The 20,090-nt window shown below is 38.5% G+C and overlaps 1 protein-coding gene across 1 annotated transcript in view; it reads right to left on the bottom strand.

Moving 5' to 3' along the window:
- The window catches only part of PLCD3 (phospholipase C delta 3), an 80,809-nt gene that overhangs the window by 16,223 nt on the left and 44,496 nt on the right, over positions 1–20,090 (bottom strand). Inside the window, exons 3-11 of the mRNA XM_081345146.1 lie at positions 19,787–20,015; positions 18,872–19,001; positions 17,143–17,368; positions 12,255–12,456; positions 10,475–10,619; positions 7,238–7,390; positions 6,368–6,484; positions 4,877–4,912; positions 754–913 (exon numbers count right to left, since the gene is read on the bottom strand). Of these exons, the coding sequence (XP_081201272.1) occupies positions 754–913; positions 4,877–4,912; positions 6,368–6,484; positions 7,238–7,390; positions 10,475–10,619; positions 12,255–12,456; positions 17,143–17,368; positions 18,872–19,001; positions 19,787–20,015 (1,398 nt within the window). The remainder of the gene's footprint in view (positions 1–753; positions 914–4,876; positions 4,913–6,367; positions 6,485–7,237; positions 7,391–10,474; positions 10,620–12,254; positions 12,457–17,142; positions 17,369–18,871; positions 19,002–19,786; positions 20,016–20,090) is intronic.

Raw genomic sequence — 20,090 nt, 5'->3', positions numbered from 1 at the left:
TATTCTGGCACTCCTTCTCAGTCTCTAAAACCTGGCTACCTATAAGACTAGGCTGGAGGTCAAGACTTTTGTAATACGTTCACCTACTTTCTACAGCTTTTACAAAAATTATGTATGTGTATGTGTGTGTGTCTATGAATTACAGAATATGTATATTAGCTATACTCCTATTCACTACCTTTATGTCTGGTTCACAGATCATGTTATGGTAAGATGTTTTTTAAAAAATGTGTGATGAACAAGGTATAATAGCCTATGTCACTATACAAAGCCATAATAAATAATTTCATATTTCATGCTATATTCAAAACAAATTAACCACATTAGAAGTTAATCTATGGAGATTCTCAGTCATTCAGATCATGGTTGTCCAAAAGGTGCTTTTCAAAAGGCAACTGGACTTTCTTTGTTTTTCTTTGAAGACATTTTGCTTCTCATCCAATAAGCCTGATGGTGTTTCTCTTCTTTATCAAGAAGCTTGGATGAGAAGCAAAATGTCTTCAAGGAAAAACAAAGAAGTCCAGTTGCCTTTTGAAAAAACACCTTTGGGGTTAAGAGTTAGTGTTATGTATGAACAAAGCTATTGTTCTCTCTTGTTTTATCACAATCAATAATGTCCAGGTTATACTGTACCCTTAAAAGACTCAATTATACTTTAGGCAGCCAGCTGGAAAAGATTTGAGCCAGACCAAGCCACAAAGCAAGTCAGCATATCAGAGCCCTTGACATCCCAAAGAAATCAATCTCCCATACCTGAATCTTTGATCAGTTTCCTGGCTTTCCGCTCACTGAATGATGACATCTCTGCAGGCTTCTGCTGGAGCAGGGCATCAGACAGGCTTTGGAATGGAACAGCTCGGCAATATACAACCACATCAGAGAGTTCTCGGGAAATCTGCACTACATCCTTTGCCTGAAGTGCCATGTGCAAAAAATTAATTTAATTTTAATTCAACTAATTTAAAAATCCACTTCAGGTAACACATTTTACTTTGCAAACAAATTAATTCAGGCTTGCCAATAGCCAATAGTTTGGTACTATTAAGTAGAGTCTAATAATAATTTTCAGTCAACTTTTGTAAGTTGAAAATTTCCCCCCCCCCCCGCTCTTCATTAATACCATTGCTGGGCCATACCATGGATCCTGTAGATCAGGGTCCCCAACCCCCAGTCCATGGACCGGCACCGGTCTGCGGCATGCCAGCAACTGGTCCATGCAAACAAGCAAAGCCCCATCCGTAGGATGCAGACAGCACACAAAACCACACTCCCTCCAGTCCACAAAAAAACTCTCTCCACAGAATCAGTCCCTGGTACTCAAATGATTGGGGACCTCTTTCAAGGGTTAGGAAATCTAGCTAAATTATATGTGGACTTGCTTACATAGATTTGCCTCAGCAGGTGGCAGTACAGTATTTAGCTAATTTTTGACAGATCTCAGAAACTAAGCAGAATGGCCCCAAATATATTTGGACAGGAGACGGGGAATTTCTTGTCTGAGAGTCCAAAAAATCTCAGAAAAATCTGAAAACTGAAAATCTCCATAGAACCAGCAAGTAAGCTACATAGCTGAGAGAACCAAAAGTAAGGTTCAACTTGAAAGAATCTTCACCTTTTTTCCATAAGGCTGCATTATTAAGTAATCATGTAAGGATGTATTTACCACAAAGATGAGGTCTTTTGAAGATATTACTTCTTGGACCAACACCAACCTATCTTTAGTGGTGACACTGTAGCACAGCAGCTGTTGGCATGCCTCTTTTAGCACAAAGAATGAAATTTCTGGGTCCTGAATTGGATGTTAAACTTCCCTTACCAGCAAATGCTCTTGCAGTGGCATATGATGACATCATCATGAAAAACAGTTAAAAGCAATTGTGGATATTATGTTTGTAGGCGGGCATAGCATCCTATAAAAATAGCACCTCTCTTTCCCTGGAATATTTTCTTTCAGCATGGTTATGTTATGATCTTTATAGAACATCTATCCCTCTACACGTGGAATGGTCATCAAGAAAGGGTTTCAAGGAAATAAAGAAGACAGTTTTCTCTTCACTTGTTTTATCACAATATTTTAATCATCAACCAAGATGAATAGGATACCCTCAAATTTGGCTAGATTTGAGTACGGATAGGTAAGAGTCTATGTTGTTTGCTTGCTCATCACACTTACCAGCTATGTTGGGATCTCTTCCAAGAAGGAAGGAATAAAGGTAAAAAGTAAAGGTTCCCCCACACATGTGTGCTAGTCGTTTCCGACTCCAGGGGCCAGTGCTCATCTCTGTTTCTTTTTATTATTATTATTAAAGAGTTTTACAAAAAAAATTACAATACATATCGCCAAAACCCCCCCACCCCAAACCACCCCCCTTCCCCCCCACTTCCCAGAGCTGAATACAGGGTTATAGATATAATAATCATATTCCAACTAAAATTATCCATTATAAAATTAACCAAATTCATAATGTGCTTTAACTCCCCTTTAACATAGATACATTCAAATTATTAAAAACATAATAATAATAACTTAAACAAAAATATAATCAATACTAATACTAAAATTAATAACAATATCCCTCTAAAATCTACTCATAAGCTAAGTGGAACTTTTTAGTCCCATATTTATTCTGAATATAATCTATTCATCTTCTCCAAACTGAAATATACGGTATCTTTCTTGCGAATGATCCTTCAAATAAGCAGAAATCTTAGACATTTCTGCAAGATTCGATACTTTAAGTACCCATTCTTCTATAGTAGGCAATCTATCCTTCTTCCAGTATTGTCCCACCAGTAACCGTGCTGCTGTTATCAAATTCAACATCAGATTGGTTTCTTTAGTATCACAATCTACAACAATACCCAATAAAAACAATTGTGGAGAGAACTTTATCTTTCTCTTAAAAATCTTTTGAATGTTCCACCAAATTTTAATCCAAAAAGCTTTTATATTTCTACAAGTCCACCACATATGAAAATAGGTGGCATCTAAACTACATCTCCAGCATTTAGACTGTAGGTTAGGATACATGTTAGACAACTTTTTGGGATCCAAATGCCATCTATAAAACATTTTATAAAAATTTTCTCTTAAATTTTGAGCCTGAGTAAATTTAATATTTCTAACCCAGATTACCTCCCAAGTATCCAACGGAATTGGTTCCTGGATATTTTGTGCCCACTTTATCATACAATCTTTAACTAAGAGCCTTGGTGGAGCAGTGGGCTAATGCCTCCTTAAGTAACACCAGCTGCCTGCAATTAGTGCAGGTTCGCGTCCCACCAGGCTCAAGGTTGACTCAGCCTTCCATCCTTCCGAGGTAGGTAAAATGAGGACCCAGATTGTTGGGGGCAATTAAGCTGACTTTGTAATAATGCCGCTTGGGGTGTGTGTGAAAGCCCTAATAAGCAGGCATATACATAGAATGAAGGCTATTGCTAAGCACATTGGTTTGTGCTTAAATTGTAAGCCGCCCTGAGTCTTCGGAGAAGGGTGGGATATAAATGGGATTAAAATAAAATTAAAAAAATAATAATTCCATTTCCGAATCCAATTCAATTAAAACATTATATATCCTCTTTATATGCGCACGATTTAAATCTCTAATTTGTTTTACTAAGTTTTCATCTGTAGTTGTGATGCCAACCTTCTGATCCAGCTTCCACCTAGCTTTCAATTGGGTATATTGAAACCAAGAGTAACTTATGTTTTCTTGTTTTAACTCATCTAATGATTTAAGTTGCCAATTATTCCCTTCCAATCTAAGTAATTCCTTATAGGAAAACATATCCAAACTCACTCCCATAGATATACCTTCTATCGCATGTCCGGGAATTCCCCAAATCGGTATTTTATAATTTAACTTATAATAATACTTTTTCCAGACACGCAGCAAGGCACTTCTAAGAATATGAGATTTAAAAGCTCTGTCCACCTTTTTATCATGAAGCAAATATGCATGCCATCCACATACCAAGTCCCAACCCTCAAGGTGAAGTATTCTTTTATTAGTTAAATTAAGCCAATCGCTAACCCATGTCAAGACCACCGCATCATAATACAATTTCAAATTAGGCACCTTGAGTCCCCCTCTTTCCCTAGCATCTTGCAAAATCTTAAATTTGACTCTTGGTTTTTTCCCCGCCCAAATGAATTTATTAATACCCTTCTGCCATTCATCAAGGTTGGCATCCTTTTTCAATATAGGTATCATTTGAAACAAAAAGAGAAACTTCGGCAGAACATTCATTTTAACAACTGCAATTCTTCCCAATAGAGATAATTGTAATTTTTTTCCAATTATTTAAATCCTTTTGTATCTTCAACCATAGTGTTTCATAGTTATTCTTATATAATTTAGCATTTGAAGCTGCAATATACACTATCAAATACTTAACCTTTTTTACTATTTCAAAACCTGTTAATTTGATTAACATTTCCCTTTCACTCATAGTCATATTCTTAGACAATATCTTGGTCTTATTACTATATTTACCTTAAACCCAGAAACCTTACCATACTGAGTTATAATTTCCATCAAATCTATAAGCGATTGTATCGGTTAAGATAATTGTATCGGTTTCAAAGCCGAAGAGCCAGCGCTTGTCCGAGGACGTCTCCATGGTCATGTGGCCGGCATGACTAGACGCCAAAGGCACACGGAACGCTGTTACCTTCCCACCGTAGTGGTCCCTATTTTTCTACTTGCATTTTTACATGCTTTCGAACTGCGAGGTTGGCAGAAGCTGGGACGAGTAACAGGCGCTCACTCTGCTACGTGGCACTCGGGATTCGACCCGCCAAACTGCCGACCTTCTGATCGACAAGCTCAGCGTCCTAACCCACTGAGCCACCGTGTCCCTAAGGAATACTCACCTGCAAAGGTATGATTTCCTGGAGAGAAGATATAAACTGAAGAAAGAAGCAGAAACAAAAATTAAAAGATCTCTGCGTGTATAAAATTACATTTAGTTATATTTTCTAGAGGAAGAATTTAAGCAATTTTATTGGATTTTACTAATGATGCACGATCTTGCTTCCTACAACAACCAATCAGATGCTTCTGGAAGACAACTAAAAGGCATGAAGGCATTATTATCTCCTCAGGTTTGTTCCCAGGACATTTTATTAATATAGTTTCAACCTCTGATCTTGTTTCCATACAGCTATCATAACTTAACAATTTCTTATTAGATTTATTCTCTATCTACTTGCCCTTTTTGCTCTTTATTCAGTCAAATCTTTGGCGCTGCATTCCAAAAATAAAGTAGACATTGTATGAAAGAAAGACTCTTTTGCCAGTCAGCAGTCAGCTCATTATTACAAACATATATTATCTTTTTAAAAAGTTTACCCATCACTGGCACATATTGTCCTATATACATACAAACACTCCAAAGAATCATAGGAACTGATGCATTTTGCTAGCAGTCTCCAATTTGAAGCATTTAATGTAGACTTTGCCCAAAAGAAAGTTGTTTACTATTTTCTCTATTTTAGGAAAACAAGGACCTTTGAATTATAGCAAAGTCTTAAGTAAAAGAATACTTTAAATGCACAGAGGCTGTCTAACCTGAGATGATGATGGTTGTCGTTTGGCTTGCAACTGACCACCCTATTTATATTCAACTCTAACACTTTTAAAAGGAAGCTTCTGACAGCAGAAGACCCCAATTTTCCATTTTAATTCAGAAGAAACGATGCCCTGATTTGATGACATAAACTCTTCCAAAGCAACAAGAGTGAAATGTCTGATTTGTTGTAGTGCCCTGTTAAGAACTCCAGCCTGATTTCTTCTGGTTATTCCTTTTCTATCTCACCCAATTGTGAGCTTTCTGTTCCTCATCATCTCTGGCCATAAATCATGCTTGATCTTTATTGAGCTATTTGTGGGGGCAGGGGAAAGAAAAGATGTTTGTAAATTTCCACTAAGAATATCCAGTACTTTTGTAGTCCCCTTCTTTCTCAATAGCATAAATATAGCAAATGCAGGGAGACAGTGATCTTAGAGCTGCAGCACTGGGGGTCTTTTTTGGGGGGGGGGGGCTGTTGAGTTTCCCTAAAAGGATCATTCTTTACCTTATGCTTTTGACACATTTGGCTACATGATACAATACCTGGACTGCAAAAATCCAGATAATGGTTAGATGTAAGCAAGGAAGTTGAGATAAGTTTAAAGTCTGTCCCATCTGAGAAGTTTATCTTGAGACCCAGAGAAGTCTACTTGCACCTTCTTTTCAGCAGTCCTACTTCGGCTGCATTCTTGACACTGAACTGTATTGGTTTGCTTTTACAGAGTATCCACCTTAGAGGTTTCCCTAATATTCTCTTAATCACCCCTTCAGAAAAAATGGATCTAAACCTCACCCTCTGGTCTTCTTCCTCCTGCATTTCTTCCTCACGATTGGACATCAAGTAAACTCTTGGATCAGTCTTGTTCTCTGATAGTTTTTTCCCCTTCACTAATATCTTCCCCTTCAATTGCTGCAAGGTTTGGGAAAGAAAAACCAATAAACGTAGCTCTACAATAAAACCTTCCTAATAATCTTAATTAGCTGAGTGGGGGATTGTGATCTCCTACATCCTTAAATCAGCAAAAGTATAACTCGCGCTGCTATTATTCTTCATTTAATTTTACATTTTTTGTGAAGTACCAATATGGCATGAAAAATAAAGCATTTATTTATTTATATTCCACTTTTATTATTTTTACAAATAACTCAACACAACTTCCTCCTCCTGTTTTTCCCACAATAACCTTGTGAGGTGTGTTAGGCTGAGACAGGCTGACTAGCTCAAAGTCACCCAGCTGAATTCACGGTCCCCCATTTTCTAGGCTTAATCACTAGAGACCAAACATTATTTCAGGTGTGAAATAGACAATCAAGAACATAAAAATTTATTTTGAGTATAAAAAAAGAACTAAAAAATATAGAATAAACATTTAAAGAGTACAGTTACTCCAAATGATAGAAGTTGGTAATGTGCAATTCTTAGTCCCTCAAATTTCTGGGACAGTGATACTGTACAAATCAGACCATGGCTGCAAAGCAATGTTGATTTGTCAAATGCATACTTCTTGTTCTGGAGCGTAGAAAGACCAGTTTTCTATTCATCAAATCACACTCTCTTCATGATTCTCAATGTGGTTTGCATAGCCTGTAGATTACTAGGAAAGATGTTGATCACCCACCTATGGAATGCTGGACAATTGAAAATAGAGGCAAACTATATTACCTCTGGTGAGGGCAGTTGCTTAGACAGATCTCCATCCAGAGGTTGGATCAACAGCATGTCCCCTAGAATAGTTTTCAGGTGATAGGCCATTGTAGACTGCTGATCCAGGCCACAGTGGTTTTCCAGAGAAAGAATCACAGGATAGGAAGAGTGCTAGGGATATAAAGTAGGATTGGAAGTCATCATTTCTCTACAGCAGCCCTTTTCAAATATTGTTTATAGGAACTATTTTTTCTTGTTAATTCAGAGAGAACTTCTGGATATAGTTTTATACAGATCTGCCATTTTTTTTCATTTTTTTACAAGCAATATAAAATAAAAATAACAGCACATAAACATTTCCTCGTTATGTGTCAACAGTGGGAAAACAAAATAGTTGCTGATATTTCTTTATTATGCAACTATTGAAACTGACACTATGAAATTACATGATGACAACCAAGTGTATTTGTATATATAAATCTTGCTGCCAGCTTTCTCAAATTCATGTGATGTGCTGGACAATATAGGGGTACTCCAGAAGAATAAATCAATTCATTTTCCAGAAGGCCCTAAATGTTTTATTTGTATGGAGCTGTAGTGGTGCAGTGGTTAGAATGCAGTATTGCAGGCTAATTCTACTGATTTTCAAGAGTCCGATCCTGATTGGCTCAAGATTGAGTCAGCCACCCATTCTTCCGAGGTCGGTAAAATGAGGACTGATTGTTGGGGGTAATATGCTGACTCTGTAAATCACTTAGAGAGGACTGTAAACCACTATGAAGTGGTATATAAGTTAAAGTGCTATTGCTATAACAGACCAAAGTAAATATGATATTTACACAATTATTTTGACCCACAGATTCAAAACATTTCATAACAATTCTGCTGCTATGTTGATTTTTAAGGCCCTAAAAAGTTTGAGTGGAGGGTACATTAAAAACCCATTCTACCTTATGCAAAGAATTTATCAATCAACAGTTGTACAATTAGGCTAGAAGACTATATGGGGTTAAATTATTTCAAATACAAGGATTTACTAAAATAACAGGTGGCAAAGCACCATCCTAGAATACCAAAGATGCTTTTTTACGAGGCAACTGGACTTTCCTGTTTTTCTTTGAAGATGTTTCGCTTCTCATACAAGAAGCTTCTTCAGTTCTGGCTGGATGATGGGGAACTGTCTATTGAACAGCCCTCTCTTAACAGAGGGATATGACATCATCTGTCTTCAGTCCACAACACAATCCTTTCAACAGTTCAAGAAGGCTCCACAGCCATTTGCACTATTCAGTTGAACCTGATGACACAGATAAACCTCCAGGTGGCATCAATGACTCTCTAAAAGAATGCAAATGACCAGTATAAATCCTTCCATTCCCCACCATCCAGTCAGAGCTGAAGAAGCTTCTTGGATGAGAAGCAAAACGTCTTCAAAGAAAAAATAAGAAAGTCCAGTTGCTTCTTGAAAAAAAAGCAGCTTTGGTATAACTATGACCTGGATGATTGAGAATCTCCATAGACACTATTATTTATTTTATTTATTTATTTTAATCCCATTTATATCCCGCCCTTCTCCGAAGACTCAGGGCGGCTTACAATTTAAGCACAAACCAATGTGCTTAGCAATAGCCTTAATTCTATGTATATGGCTGCTTATTAGGGATTTTGCCCCCCCCCCCAAGCGGCATTATTACAAAGTCAGCTTATGCCCCCAACAATCTGGGTCCTCATTTTACCTACCTCAGAAGGATGGAAGGCTGAGTCAACCTTTTCTGGATGGTTCTAGAATAAAGCTGTATTTTGAAAACATCCTGACAATTTATTAGGAAATGAGAATGAAACAAAGAAACTAGAGGCTATCTCTAAAAGATATATTAAAGTGCTTGCAAATTTTCAAAATCTTTTTTTTAATGCCCCAGATCTTTTAAGATTTTGGCATCCCAAAGATCTCATAAGCTTTCAACCAATCTTTATTACTTCTTAAAATTTAATTCTGGGACACTGAACAATACAGGGAGTATTGTGATTGTTGCATTGCCAATATATGAGCAATATAACGCTACTTGATAAGGAGTGCTGGGAAGCCTCTAGTGAAAACTTTTCATTTCACATAACAAATAATGTTTCTTCTAATAAAATATATAGGCCATATTATATATAAATCAAGAATGTTTTTTTTATTTCAACTATTGCTTTAATCAGTAATATAGCATATGAATAATGATATTAAATGTGGTGGAATCACTGGCTAAAGATGAGAGTGGTCCTTTAGGGTAATAAAGAGACATTCCAGCTTAGGATTGGTTAGAAGACAAAATGTCTCAGCTCAAACGCTAGATCTATATCTGCCATTTCCCAAGGAAAGGCAGACAGTCTGGTAAGATTCCTGTAATATAGGTCAGGGCTGTTCAACCTTTTCACCCTTTGTACCACTTTTAGGATACGGCAATATCTGAGTACCACCAGTCACCTAGCAAGGTGTCAAAAACTTGATGACCAAAAAAAAAAAAAAGGAAAAAAGTGATGAAGTACAGGTAGTCCTTGACTTACAACAGTTCGCTTAGTGACTGTTTGAAGTTACAATGGCACTGGAAAAAGTGCCCCCCAAGCCACAGCCGAGCAAGACATCTGCCTGCCTGCCTGTCTGGCGGCACTCTTCCTCCTGTCCAAGGTTTTCATTGTTGTGAGTATTTCTGTTGAGGATTGGCAGCGGGGGTGGGGTGGGGGTGTTTAGTTTTTATTCCCTCTGTCTGCTGGGTGGTTGCAGCAGGTTTTGGTCACTTCACATGACCCTGGGACACTGTGACCATCATAAATATGAATCAGTTGCCAAGCATCTGAATGTAAATCACAAGACCCTGGAGATGCTGCAACATTCCAGCTGATCAGTGCTTCTTCTGGGCTCAGAAGCCCCAGGATTAGCGCTGAGCTCCAGCTGGAGACTTCCGCTGATCCTGGAGCTTCCACTGAGCCCTGTCAACTCTGCAGCTCCAGCCGCCTCTCGCTCAGGCTTGTGCGGTGCTGCCACTGGTTCAGCTCATTCCCCTCCCCCGCTACCACTTTTCTAGGATGGTCGCATACCACTTGCCAGGTGCCAATGTACCACAGGTGGTACCCGTACCACTGTTTGAAAAGCCCTGATATAGGTGATCAACAATAAAATATCTATGAGTGGTTCTGGTTGTTTGCCCGACATTAAAACTCTACTAAAAAAGAAGATCTCAAGTATAAAACGTGCATTGTAGTTTAGTCTACCTTGAAGGCATGGTCCCGGATGCTTTCAATTACATCCCGGAAGAGGATCTTGGAGGTAAGAGTATGGCCATGATAGATAATGGGCTCTCCATTAGAACCTTCCCAGCAGTCAAGTTCCACGCAACGGCACCCTTTCATTAATGCCCTGCCAATGGGGGAAAAAGGATAAAGAAATAGATTTTGCATTTCAGAAATGCAACTGGGATGGACAGAGGTAAAAGATAGTGGAATTTATAGTTTTCATTCCAACACTCAAGATGTTCAGCTTGGTATGCAATCAAGATGCTTCTCTAAAGCTTCTGAAGCAAATCTAGAATATGTGGAACTATATGTGCTTTTGAAGTTCAAGAGACACCCACATCTAAAATTATATAAATAGATACATATAAGACAGCCTAAGAAAAGCAATGGGCTATGCCGAGTAGCATAATCAAACCAATTAATGTAGAAGCTGTGGTTTAATTAATTTTATGCAATATTCATAAAACAAAAATTATATTACAGTTCAGATAAATGAGGATCAAGTTGAGGAAATGTAGTCAGACTGTGCAGGTGATGTAAAAGAGATGGTTTATATTTTGTGTTATTGTCAGAATCCATTTATATCACATCCATAAATGTATGTTTAAAACATTATCCGCCCCCATGGATTCTGCCATCTCCCAAGCGCATGTGGATTCAGCCTGCCTTAGGTTATTTCAAAGACCAAGGGAAACCTTTTGAACTGGGGGAACAAAGGGGAGGGTTAGGGCATCTGGCCTGTGTCTCCATTTGAATCTGTAAAGGAAGAAGGCAATAACCATAAAGATTCGAAATTCCCTTTTTCCCATGAAAGGGATGACACGAAGTAAAATGATGGGGGGCTGACCAAATGGGATTGAGGGGAGGGGGGGTTGAACCGGGAACCCTTTATAAAGTTTCAATTTGCAAAACAATATCAAGTCCTGTGTTGCATTGCCACAACCAAGCATGTCCTAGTAAAAATTCCTTTTGGACTAGAACTGACTCCAAGAGTTTTTGTTTCCCTAAGACGTGGATTGGGGTGGGTCCTGACAGTTATGCATTATGTGAGCCATTGGACTTTCTATAATACGTAATCTGATTCTCCTGTTGAACTGGCCAAATTCAATATCTTCTCTGGCTGTTACAAGGAGTCACATGCTTGGATCTGATGACAGAGCTCCCAGAGATTTCCTGCATACTTCCTTCAATTCACAAAAACTGCAAATAATATCTGCTGACCATATCTGCTCTTCACTATATTCTGTTCAAAATGGCCCCGGCCTAAACTGTTCACTCAAGGACAGTTGAGAATAATATGTGAATGTGAATAATACGTTAACATGCTATCTAGTTAATGGAACCACCTGATGCTAGAAAGGTGAATAAACAGATGGAAAGGGCAATTCCTCCCCAGATACCAGTCTAATTGTTCCTTTCTGTCATCTTACCATGTCCTTGTTCATCTTGTTCTATTCAAACTACACCCATTCCCATTAACCAGTTATCCTCTCCTATTCCACTGCTCACCCAGTTCCCCTTCAGTTTTCATGAATCATACATAAAAACTCATAACAGATGGTTACCAATTCTCAGGATATGATAGGATCTTCATCCCCACCTCTGCCCCCAAATATATGACCTTCTGACTTGCTTTCAACTAGACCTTTGTGGATTTCTGAGAACAATACCTACTCTGCTACCTCCTTTTCTATCACGTTCTCTAATATGACCCACACTGGCTATAGTTGTTCACAGTTGGGTCGTGAAAACTTCTTACCGAACATATGCCTCAGTGCTACTGGCCCCTCCAATCTGATTGTCTGTTAGGTAGGTATTATGGGAGGAAGAGATGAAGTAATGGCATAAAGGCTGGCTCATATCCTGATAGATCCCAGCATGGGCCTGGTTAAGGATGTTTCCCGCTGAAGATAGTAAGTACATTGTGAAACCATCCAGCATCATGAGATTGTGTTGCCTGGCTGTGGAATAGAGACAGTTGGTGAAGCAGGTTTGACTACAATCCATGAAACAGATTGACCAGATACATTTCATAAGATACTGTTGTATAATCTCCAAATACCTGCATCTCATTCTTTCCCTCTCCCTGCAACTAGCAAAATACTAATGTGATGTAATCTCATTCTTTTCCTTCCTCAGTCCACTTTTTGAAGGATAAGGTGAAAGTGAAGGACCAAAGAAAATCATAGTAAATTCTTGCGAATGAATATGCACTTCTAACTTTTTCCATTCTCAATGGCTTTTTTAATGTTGTTTTCTTTTTAGTTTAATCTTTTAAAACAATTGGATTGGTTTTATATTTTAATACTGTGATAAAATCATCAAAGTGCACTTTTTAAAAAAGGAAAGGCAATATCATCTCATGGATCTTGTTTTGGAGATGAATGAAGAAGGTAATATCTATGTTCAGCAGCCATCATCCATAATAGACCATCTTCTGAGGAATAAACATCTATTTTTGTAGCTAAACAGAGATGATAACTTTACAAAGACTCAAGGGCAATATCACATTGTTATTTATACAATGCCATCAACATACAACAAATGGAGCTTACCAAGAACAGGTTTAAAGATCCCTCCCCAAAGAAGTTCACAGTCTAATAACTGGCATACATAGATGAGATAAAAGAGAATGAGGAATGAATGGAACAGCAGTAAACAGGAAAATAATCTGCAATTATTTTAGGATGTGCACTAAAGGTGGTAACATTGAGAGACAGAAATTAGGCGTAGGAAGGAAATAGACTTCCAGAGGCTTAGCCTTTAGTGGCTAAGACGGGTACAGGTTGACAACAATGGGATATAAATAGAAAGGATGTGGAAGCCCTGAAGATAAGATTGAGAAGCTTATGTAAAAAAAAAATCAAGAGGTGAGAATTGAGACTAAAGATTTGCACTGTAATTTGAAGGGTCAAAATATTGGCAAATAAACAGTTTTCTCAAAAGAACACTAAGCTAATATCAATATATAGAGGTGAATCACAAACAACCAGAAAAAATATGTTGTGTTATGGATTCTTCTGATTCTGAGGAAAGCCCAGTGAATTCTTAGCCTGTAAAGGAAGAAGTTATAAGCATCCTGTAACCTGTGAATTAGACTGCACAAGTGGCTGCTAATTCAGCCTTGGAAGACTGCCAAGCTCTAAATTATATCACCAGTTAAAGCTGACTGAGAGCAGATATCTGTGTGATTCCTCAAGAGAAGGGGATTAGTCCAATTAGGCAAAGTCCCAAACTCTTAGCATCCTCCAGACTACCTCCCCTTGTTGGGAACAACTCTCCTGCTTCCCATCACTTTCTACCCCATATTCTATCATCAGACCTTTGCCTTAACTATTGGAGTGAGCTTTGTGGACTTCTTTGGCTCTTAACATGCAGTCTGTTCTTGCATAACCCTAGTTTTCTATCTTCAGCCTCTTTGAAGCAGCCCTGCACCTCTGACATAGCTTACATATCTGAAACTCTATCTTATCTTTTCAACTTTTTCTTGTTCTCTGACCTCTATCTCTATTCTGGCTTCTATTGAATGTGTTGTGACTGATTCATAAAAGCTTATAAACTCGTAAATGTTGCTTTATATTGGCTTGGCGTTTCAGGCTTGCACAGACATTGATAGAAAAGAATATTTATTTGGTAATGAAATGTCTGCAAGAAAACAACCAAGCTCAGAAAGCACCAAGAATATCCTTTGTAGTCAGGAAGGTTGGATATAAAAGGGATATCTCTAAGTGATATAAGTGATTTTAGAATAGAATTTCTGGCTCCCAAGCATTTGCTACTGGCTTTATTAAAAGTACCCTATCCTGTGCTATAAATTAAGCTGCTGTGATGGAAAATCATTCATGGACTTCTTCATGTAATAGGATAAAGGACTGTATTTCTGAGCAGAAAAAATGCTTAGGTATCTTGGTACAGCTTGGGCTGAGGTTCCTAGTGATATTCTTGTTTCTGGTATCAAAAACAAACTCCTTAGTTAAATATATTTGAAATACTCTTGTTCCCTAATACTAAAATATATCCACAAGCTGTTGTTTTGCATCTCAATTTGTTGGTGGGCCTTGAAGTAGACTTGCCAGTCTACACATGGTCTAGACTCTAGACCAATGTTTCTCAATCTTAGTATCTTTAAGACTTTTGGGAGTTAAAGTCCACACATCTTAAAGTTTCTGAGATTGAGAAACATTGGCTTAAGCAAAGGTAGTTATGGGTGCTGTAGAGAAAGATGAACAACTATTTTTTTGTAATGTTTTGAAAACTAAAACATCATTCTTTGGCGGTAGACTGAAATGTTAAGGTCAAAGAAAGAGAGCAGAATCTCAGGGAAAGGTTCAGGTATGGTAAAAAAAACCTGGGGCTGGACGTGTCATTGTCAATATACGACAAAGAGAGGAAGGCTTGGGAGGATATTAAAAGTTTGGCCTCAAAGAACTTACATTTCAATAAATATTCCAATGGAAAAATCAGACAGGCACCTGGGAATGCAAGACAGAATAGTAGGAGAAAATTCTAAGAGAGAGATAGAAACGTATCTTCAGCAAAATCATGATACTGAGAAAGAGTCCAAAGTGAAAAAAGAGCAATTCCAAAAGAAACAGAAGAAGGAAACCAAGGAAAGAATAGGAGCTTTTAATAATGTAGAGTTGTTGCTGATCTATTGTCCATAATACAAGCATTGTGTATCCTACTATGATTGCAGCCCTGGACATTGAATCACAATTCAAATTAGACATGGAAAAGACAAAATTAGTTCCAAAAATGTATCTCCCATGGCTGTAGTTACATAAGTATTTTTGCCAGAGCTGAAAATGAACCAAAAGTTAAAGGTTAACTAAAATGTCATAAAATCTTTTGCTGTTCTGATTGTAAAAGGTTAAAAGTAAAAGACAACAGTAGCCATAGAATGGCTTTGAAAGTTTTTTTCTCCAAATTAGAACCTGAAGATAGAAGAAAAACAAGGATGAGCAAATGCAGGAAGGATGAATCGGGCTCTTGCACTTTTTCTTGTATAGAAGACAGAATTTAGCTTTGTACACAAATTCCTGTTTAATGTAGTGATTACAGGTCTAATTGTCCAGTTTTAATTTGCTTTAGATCAACTTGAAGAATACATAATAAATACCAATAAGTCACACTCAGAAAAGATGCCAGCAAGGAGTTAAATATGAGATCTAGGGCCATTTTTCAGTTGACATTTTTACAAGAAGACACTCCTCTTTTTCTCTTACACTCCTTGTTAAGTATAACAATCTCTTCTGTACGCTGATTGGGCACTGACTGTATACTGCTACCAAGACTGAACTTGCTTGATTTACTGTTGTACCAACCAAAGTTACAGAGAAAAGCAATTATGGGAGTAAATCATCCTATAAACCAGGGATGTCAAACTGCCAGCCTGTGGGCCGGATGCATTATAGCGAAACCTCGAAACCTCGAAACTGGCAATGGCAAAAAGGTTGCGATATGTCGTGACACGTCACGTCACATTGCGAGTTTGACACCTCTGCTATAAACCATACATGTTACACAATTTGGGAGCTTGAAGCATTAGGAATGAGGAGCTGGGCAAAAGTGACTTCTTTGCTTCTCCATTTCAAGGGTGTCCAGAATTTTCTGAGAGTAAAGAGGAAATGCTAGAGCTAACAACTGTATTTTTTATGTGGCTCTTCTTTCACCTCATTTGTTTTGTCATCTAGGTAGTAGCACCTATTTGACTCTTGTTGGATATAAAATGAAGAAATAGATTCAGTGCTGATAAGTATTTTGGATATGACAACAGAACATTCCAGGACTATAAACTATACTGGGATATATATTTTTTTAAAAAATAAAAATCTCCAAAGGTGACAGTGACAGTAACACAAAGGAAAATGCATGTAGTTACAAGTAGACAAGGTCAGCTCATGGAAGACTCTAGTGTTATATTGCTGAGAGTAATTTTATTGTTGACGTTATTATCTAATACAGTGAATTTAAGTTATAAACAAAATATTAAAGATTGGCTGATCTATGGGCTGAATTTATCTAAAAGTATTTGCATAAATGGCAGCAAGAATGTCACTCAGGCCAGACTGCTACACCAGCACCCACATTGTCTCTACAATATAGAAAGTGCAAGGCAGTCTTGCCATATCCCAATTTTGGTTTGCCTGTATAATAAAATATATTAAATATCTTATCAAGTTTCTTTTTAAAATTCTAGGTTACAAAAGAGTAAATCCCTGGAGTATTTTACTAGACCATTTCCTGTATTTGGTATGCACTATTTCCTCTGTTTGTTACTTTATGTAGTGCAATACTCAAGAAAGGAATTCAGTTATTAAAATCAAGCAAAAAAATTTTCTGTAATATTCCTAATCCTAGTACTCTTTATACTGTATTTATTACAAGCCTGTCAGTAGTGGATTGACTAATTGTCCAGAAGTGGGAGCAGGAAGAAAACTTTGTGGCTTGTTCCACAGAAATAATGGCCTTCATGCAACCTGTGTCAAGTTCTTGATCAGCTGGGATACCTAAGTAGCTCCGTCTTTCTGGATGTTCTTGCAATATACCACCATAACAAGCAATGGTTCTTGGAAAACAAAATACTGTAACTCGCTTGCTGGCAAATTTACTATCATATTGTTGAGGTACAAGTAGCACATTCATACCTTTCTCATTGAGCTCATATGTCTGAATGATATGATGAGCTTGCTGCAAGCTTGTTTCTTCACCCTGGTCATGCAAAAATTCCTGCAGTTCCTCAGCAGAAAGCACACAGTCCTCGCCTGAATATTGGTGGAAGATGTCCTCCAGCTCAGGCCGTTTCATTAGCCGTGTACAGAACTCTTCAATCTCACATTCTTCCAAGCGGTCATTGTTTGATTTGTCACACTCCTGGTAAAAGAGAGACAGAAGAATAAAGGAACTGCAATGAAAACTGTGTCAGAGGCACCTGATTAGCAACAGAGTGGCTAACATGGGAAAAGGCAACTTTCAGACTTTCCCAGCCTGGCAACTTTCAGGTGTACCGATACCATAATTCCCAATTTCGTAGCCAACACAGCTGTCAGGAATTCCCAGGATTTCCCAAAATGATATTGCTTTAGATACATTGAGAATTGCAATCCCAATGTATCTAAAGCATAACAGCTTGGGAAAGACTGCACTATACTAAGAGCTACCTGCTCTTTCTCCTTCACACTGCAATTAAATCAGCTAATAAAAACAAAGTAAATCTGCATAACAAATACATTGTTTTGACTGCAGCCGCAGAAACATACATGAAATTGTGAAAACTGTTGAAAACTACTTAGTTCAGAATGAAATATAATAAGCATTACGGCCTGGGACCCACGTTCCATATTATTTATTATCAAAAGTTGCATTAAAGAAGAGCATAAAATCACCAAATAAAGAGACAACACTCTTGACTCCATGGATTGTTTCGAGACTTTTGAACTAGACTGCAATACTGAAAGGCCTACAACAGCAAGAGTAATAATGGAAGAGAAACTAAAAGAAATGAACTAGTATTCATTATGGCCTAGGACTGACCAAATACTATGTTTTGGGTGGGAAATACACAGTGGCGTAGCGTGGGTTGTCAGCACCCGGGGCAAGGCAACCGGAAGCGGAAATAGAGGGGCGGGCAGTGACGTCACGGCACTGCTGAAAAGACGCGCCCCGCAGCGGCGTAGACTTTCCAAGAAGAGTCGCGCGCATGCGGGATGCTTCCGGGTCCCTCTCGAGGGCGGCTGGGCGGGGCTCCGACCTGCAAGAGCCGCTGCATTCAAGCTCGCACGTGAGCCCCGCTAAATAAAGCCACGCATGCGCACGAAGCTAGGCCGGCCGGCCAGCGGGTCCGTCTTCGCTCGGCCAAACCTGCCAGGGCGCCTGCGGGGCGCTTGCGGTTGGCCTGAGCCTGGGCGGAGAGTTGGCCGCTTCTATTTATTTTATTCAGTTTATGTGGCCGCCCATCTCACCTGCCGGACTCATTTCGCTTTGCAAGAAAGAGCAGCTCGAGAGCGGAGCCAAGCCAACTCTGTGCAGCCCTTGGGGCTCCCTAAGCAGCTCAGTGCGAGCGCGCCCCCCCAGATGTTGCGCCCGGTGCGGCCGGCCCCCCCTGCACCCCCCACGCTACGCCACTGGAAATACATATTATATATATTCCTCCAGAAACTCAAGCCCAACTAACATTGTGAGGTAGATTGGTCTATGAAACAATAGTTCAAAATCATCTACAGAATTTCCACAACTGATAATGACTTGAACCTCAGTCTTTGTCTGACATTTTAACTAGTTCAGGAACTATGGGAAAGCATCTTTTGACTATAAAGCTTCTGCTGAAAAAAGCATGAAATATAACCCAGAAGGTGAGACAGAGAATTATATGAATACCTTAAAGAGCTGATAGGCATAGATGTCATTCATATCTATGTTTACTATTCGCAACATGTTTTTGATCTCTTTGAAGCTCATCTTATTGTCTTTGTTCTTGTCAGCTTCATGTAAGATGCCATGGATCCAGGTACGGCCTGATGTAAGGACAATGTAAAAAACTGGGAAGCATCTACCTTAAAATTTAAATTCATTCTCCTTCTGTCTTGCATAGTTAATTCGAGAAAATTGTGAAGATGCAGAAGACAGAGTTCAAAGACTGTATATCAGCTATCTACAAATATTTGATCGAGCAATTTCTACCTAATTTTTAAACATACAATTCAAATGTCTAGCAAATTCAAGTTGTAAAAAAAAAAGAAAAGTTTCTGGCCATATAACCTGTTTCAGGGGGAAAAAATTACTGCCTCTGAAGCCAATGGATTCTCCTTTATTAAGTAAGAGTTTTCAAACAGAGAATGATTACACTCCAGCAACACCACTGCCATAGAATTCTTTTGCTGATGTATTTTGGCCTTGGAGGCATAATCCAACTTTTGACTCTGTAGCCATTTCCCTATTTATAACGGTATCACAACATTCACCCGCCATGGAAGATGCTATAAAATGGTAGGGGTAAGATGCTCCCTGATTCTAATTCTAATTGCTTTTTTTGTGCATCACCAGTGTACAGCAACTCATGAAACCAAATATGGCTCCAAATCCCATTTCAAATATGGTGCCATATGTATTTTTAAAAGGCAGATGTCTGGTACTTAACACAAGCTGAGGCATAGATTTTAAAAAGAGAAAGGAGGTTTTTGGAGTGATTCAACAAAATCTCCCTTTCTCTTTTTAAAATCTATGCCTCAGTTTTAAGAAGGAATAATATCTACCACAATTCTAAGTCTTTGCAGATGTAGAAAGAAAGGATATTGCTCAAGCTTTTCTCGCTGGCTCATGGCTTCACATCTGGCCATCAGTTTTGTGAGTCCTCTCACCCACTGTTGAACTTCAATCCCAGTCTGGGCAGCCAGATCCAGGTTTTTCCGTTTCCCCCTGAAGACTATAGTGAAGCACTGCTCTTCTGCAAAAGAACCACCAAATTTCCGAAGCCCCTCGGATTGGTAACCTTCACGTACACTTTCAACGTGGAGGATGGAGACTGAAAGATAAGGCATCAAAGGGAGTCATTCATGGAGAGAGATAAAAATTAAAAGTATTCGAGGTGTCTCAACTC

Source organism: Vipera berus (assembly GCF_964194415.1).
Source record: "Vipera berus genome assembly, chromosome: Z".
NCBI lineage: Eukaryota > Metazoa > Chordata > Lepidosauria > Squamata > Viperidae > Vipera > Vipera berus.
Note: the sequence above shows the minus strand (reverse complement) of the source record. Positions and strands in the feature narration are given on the sequence as shown.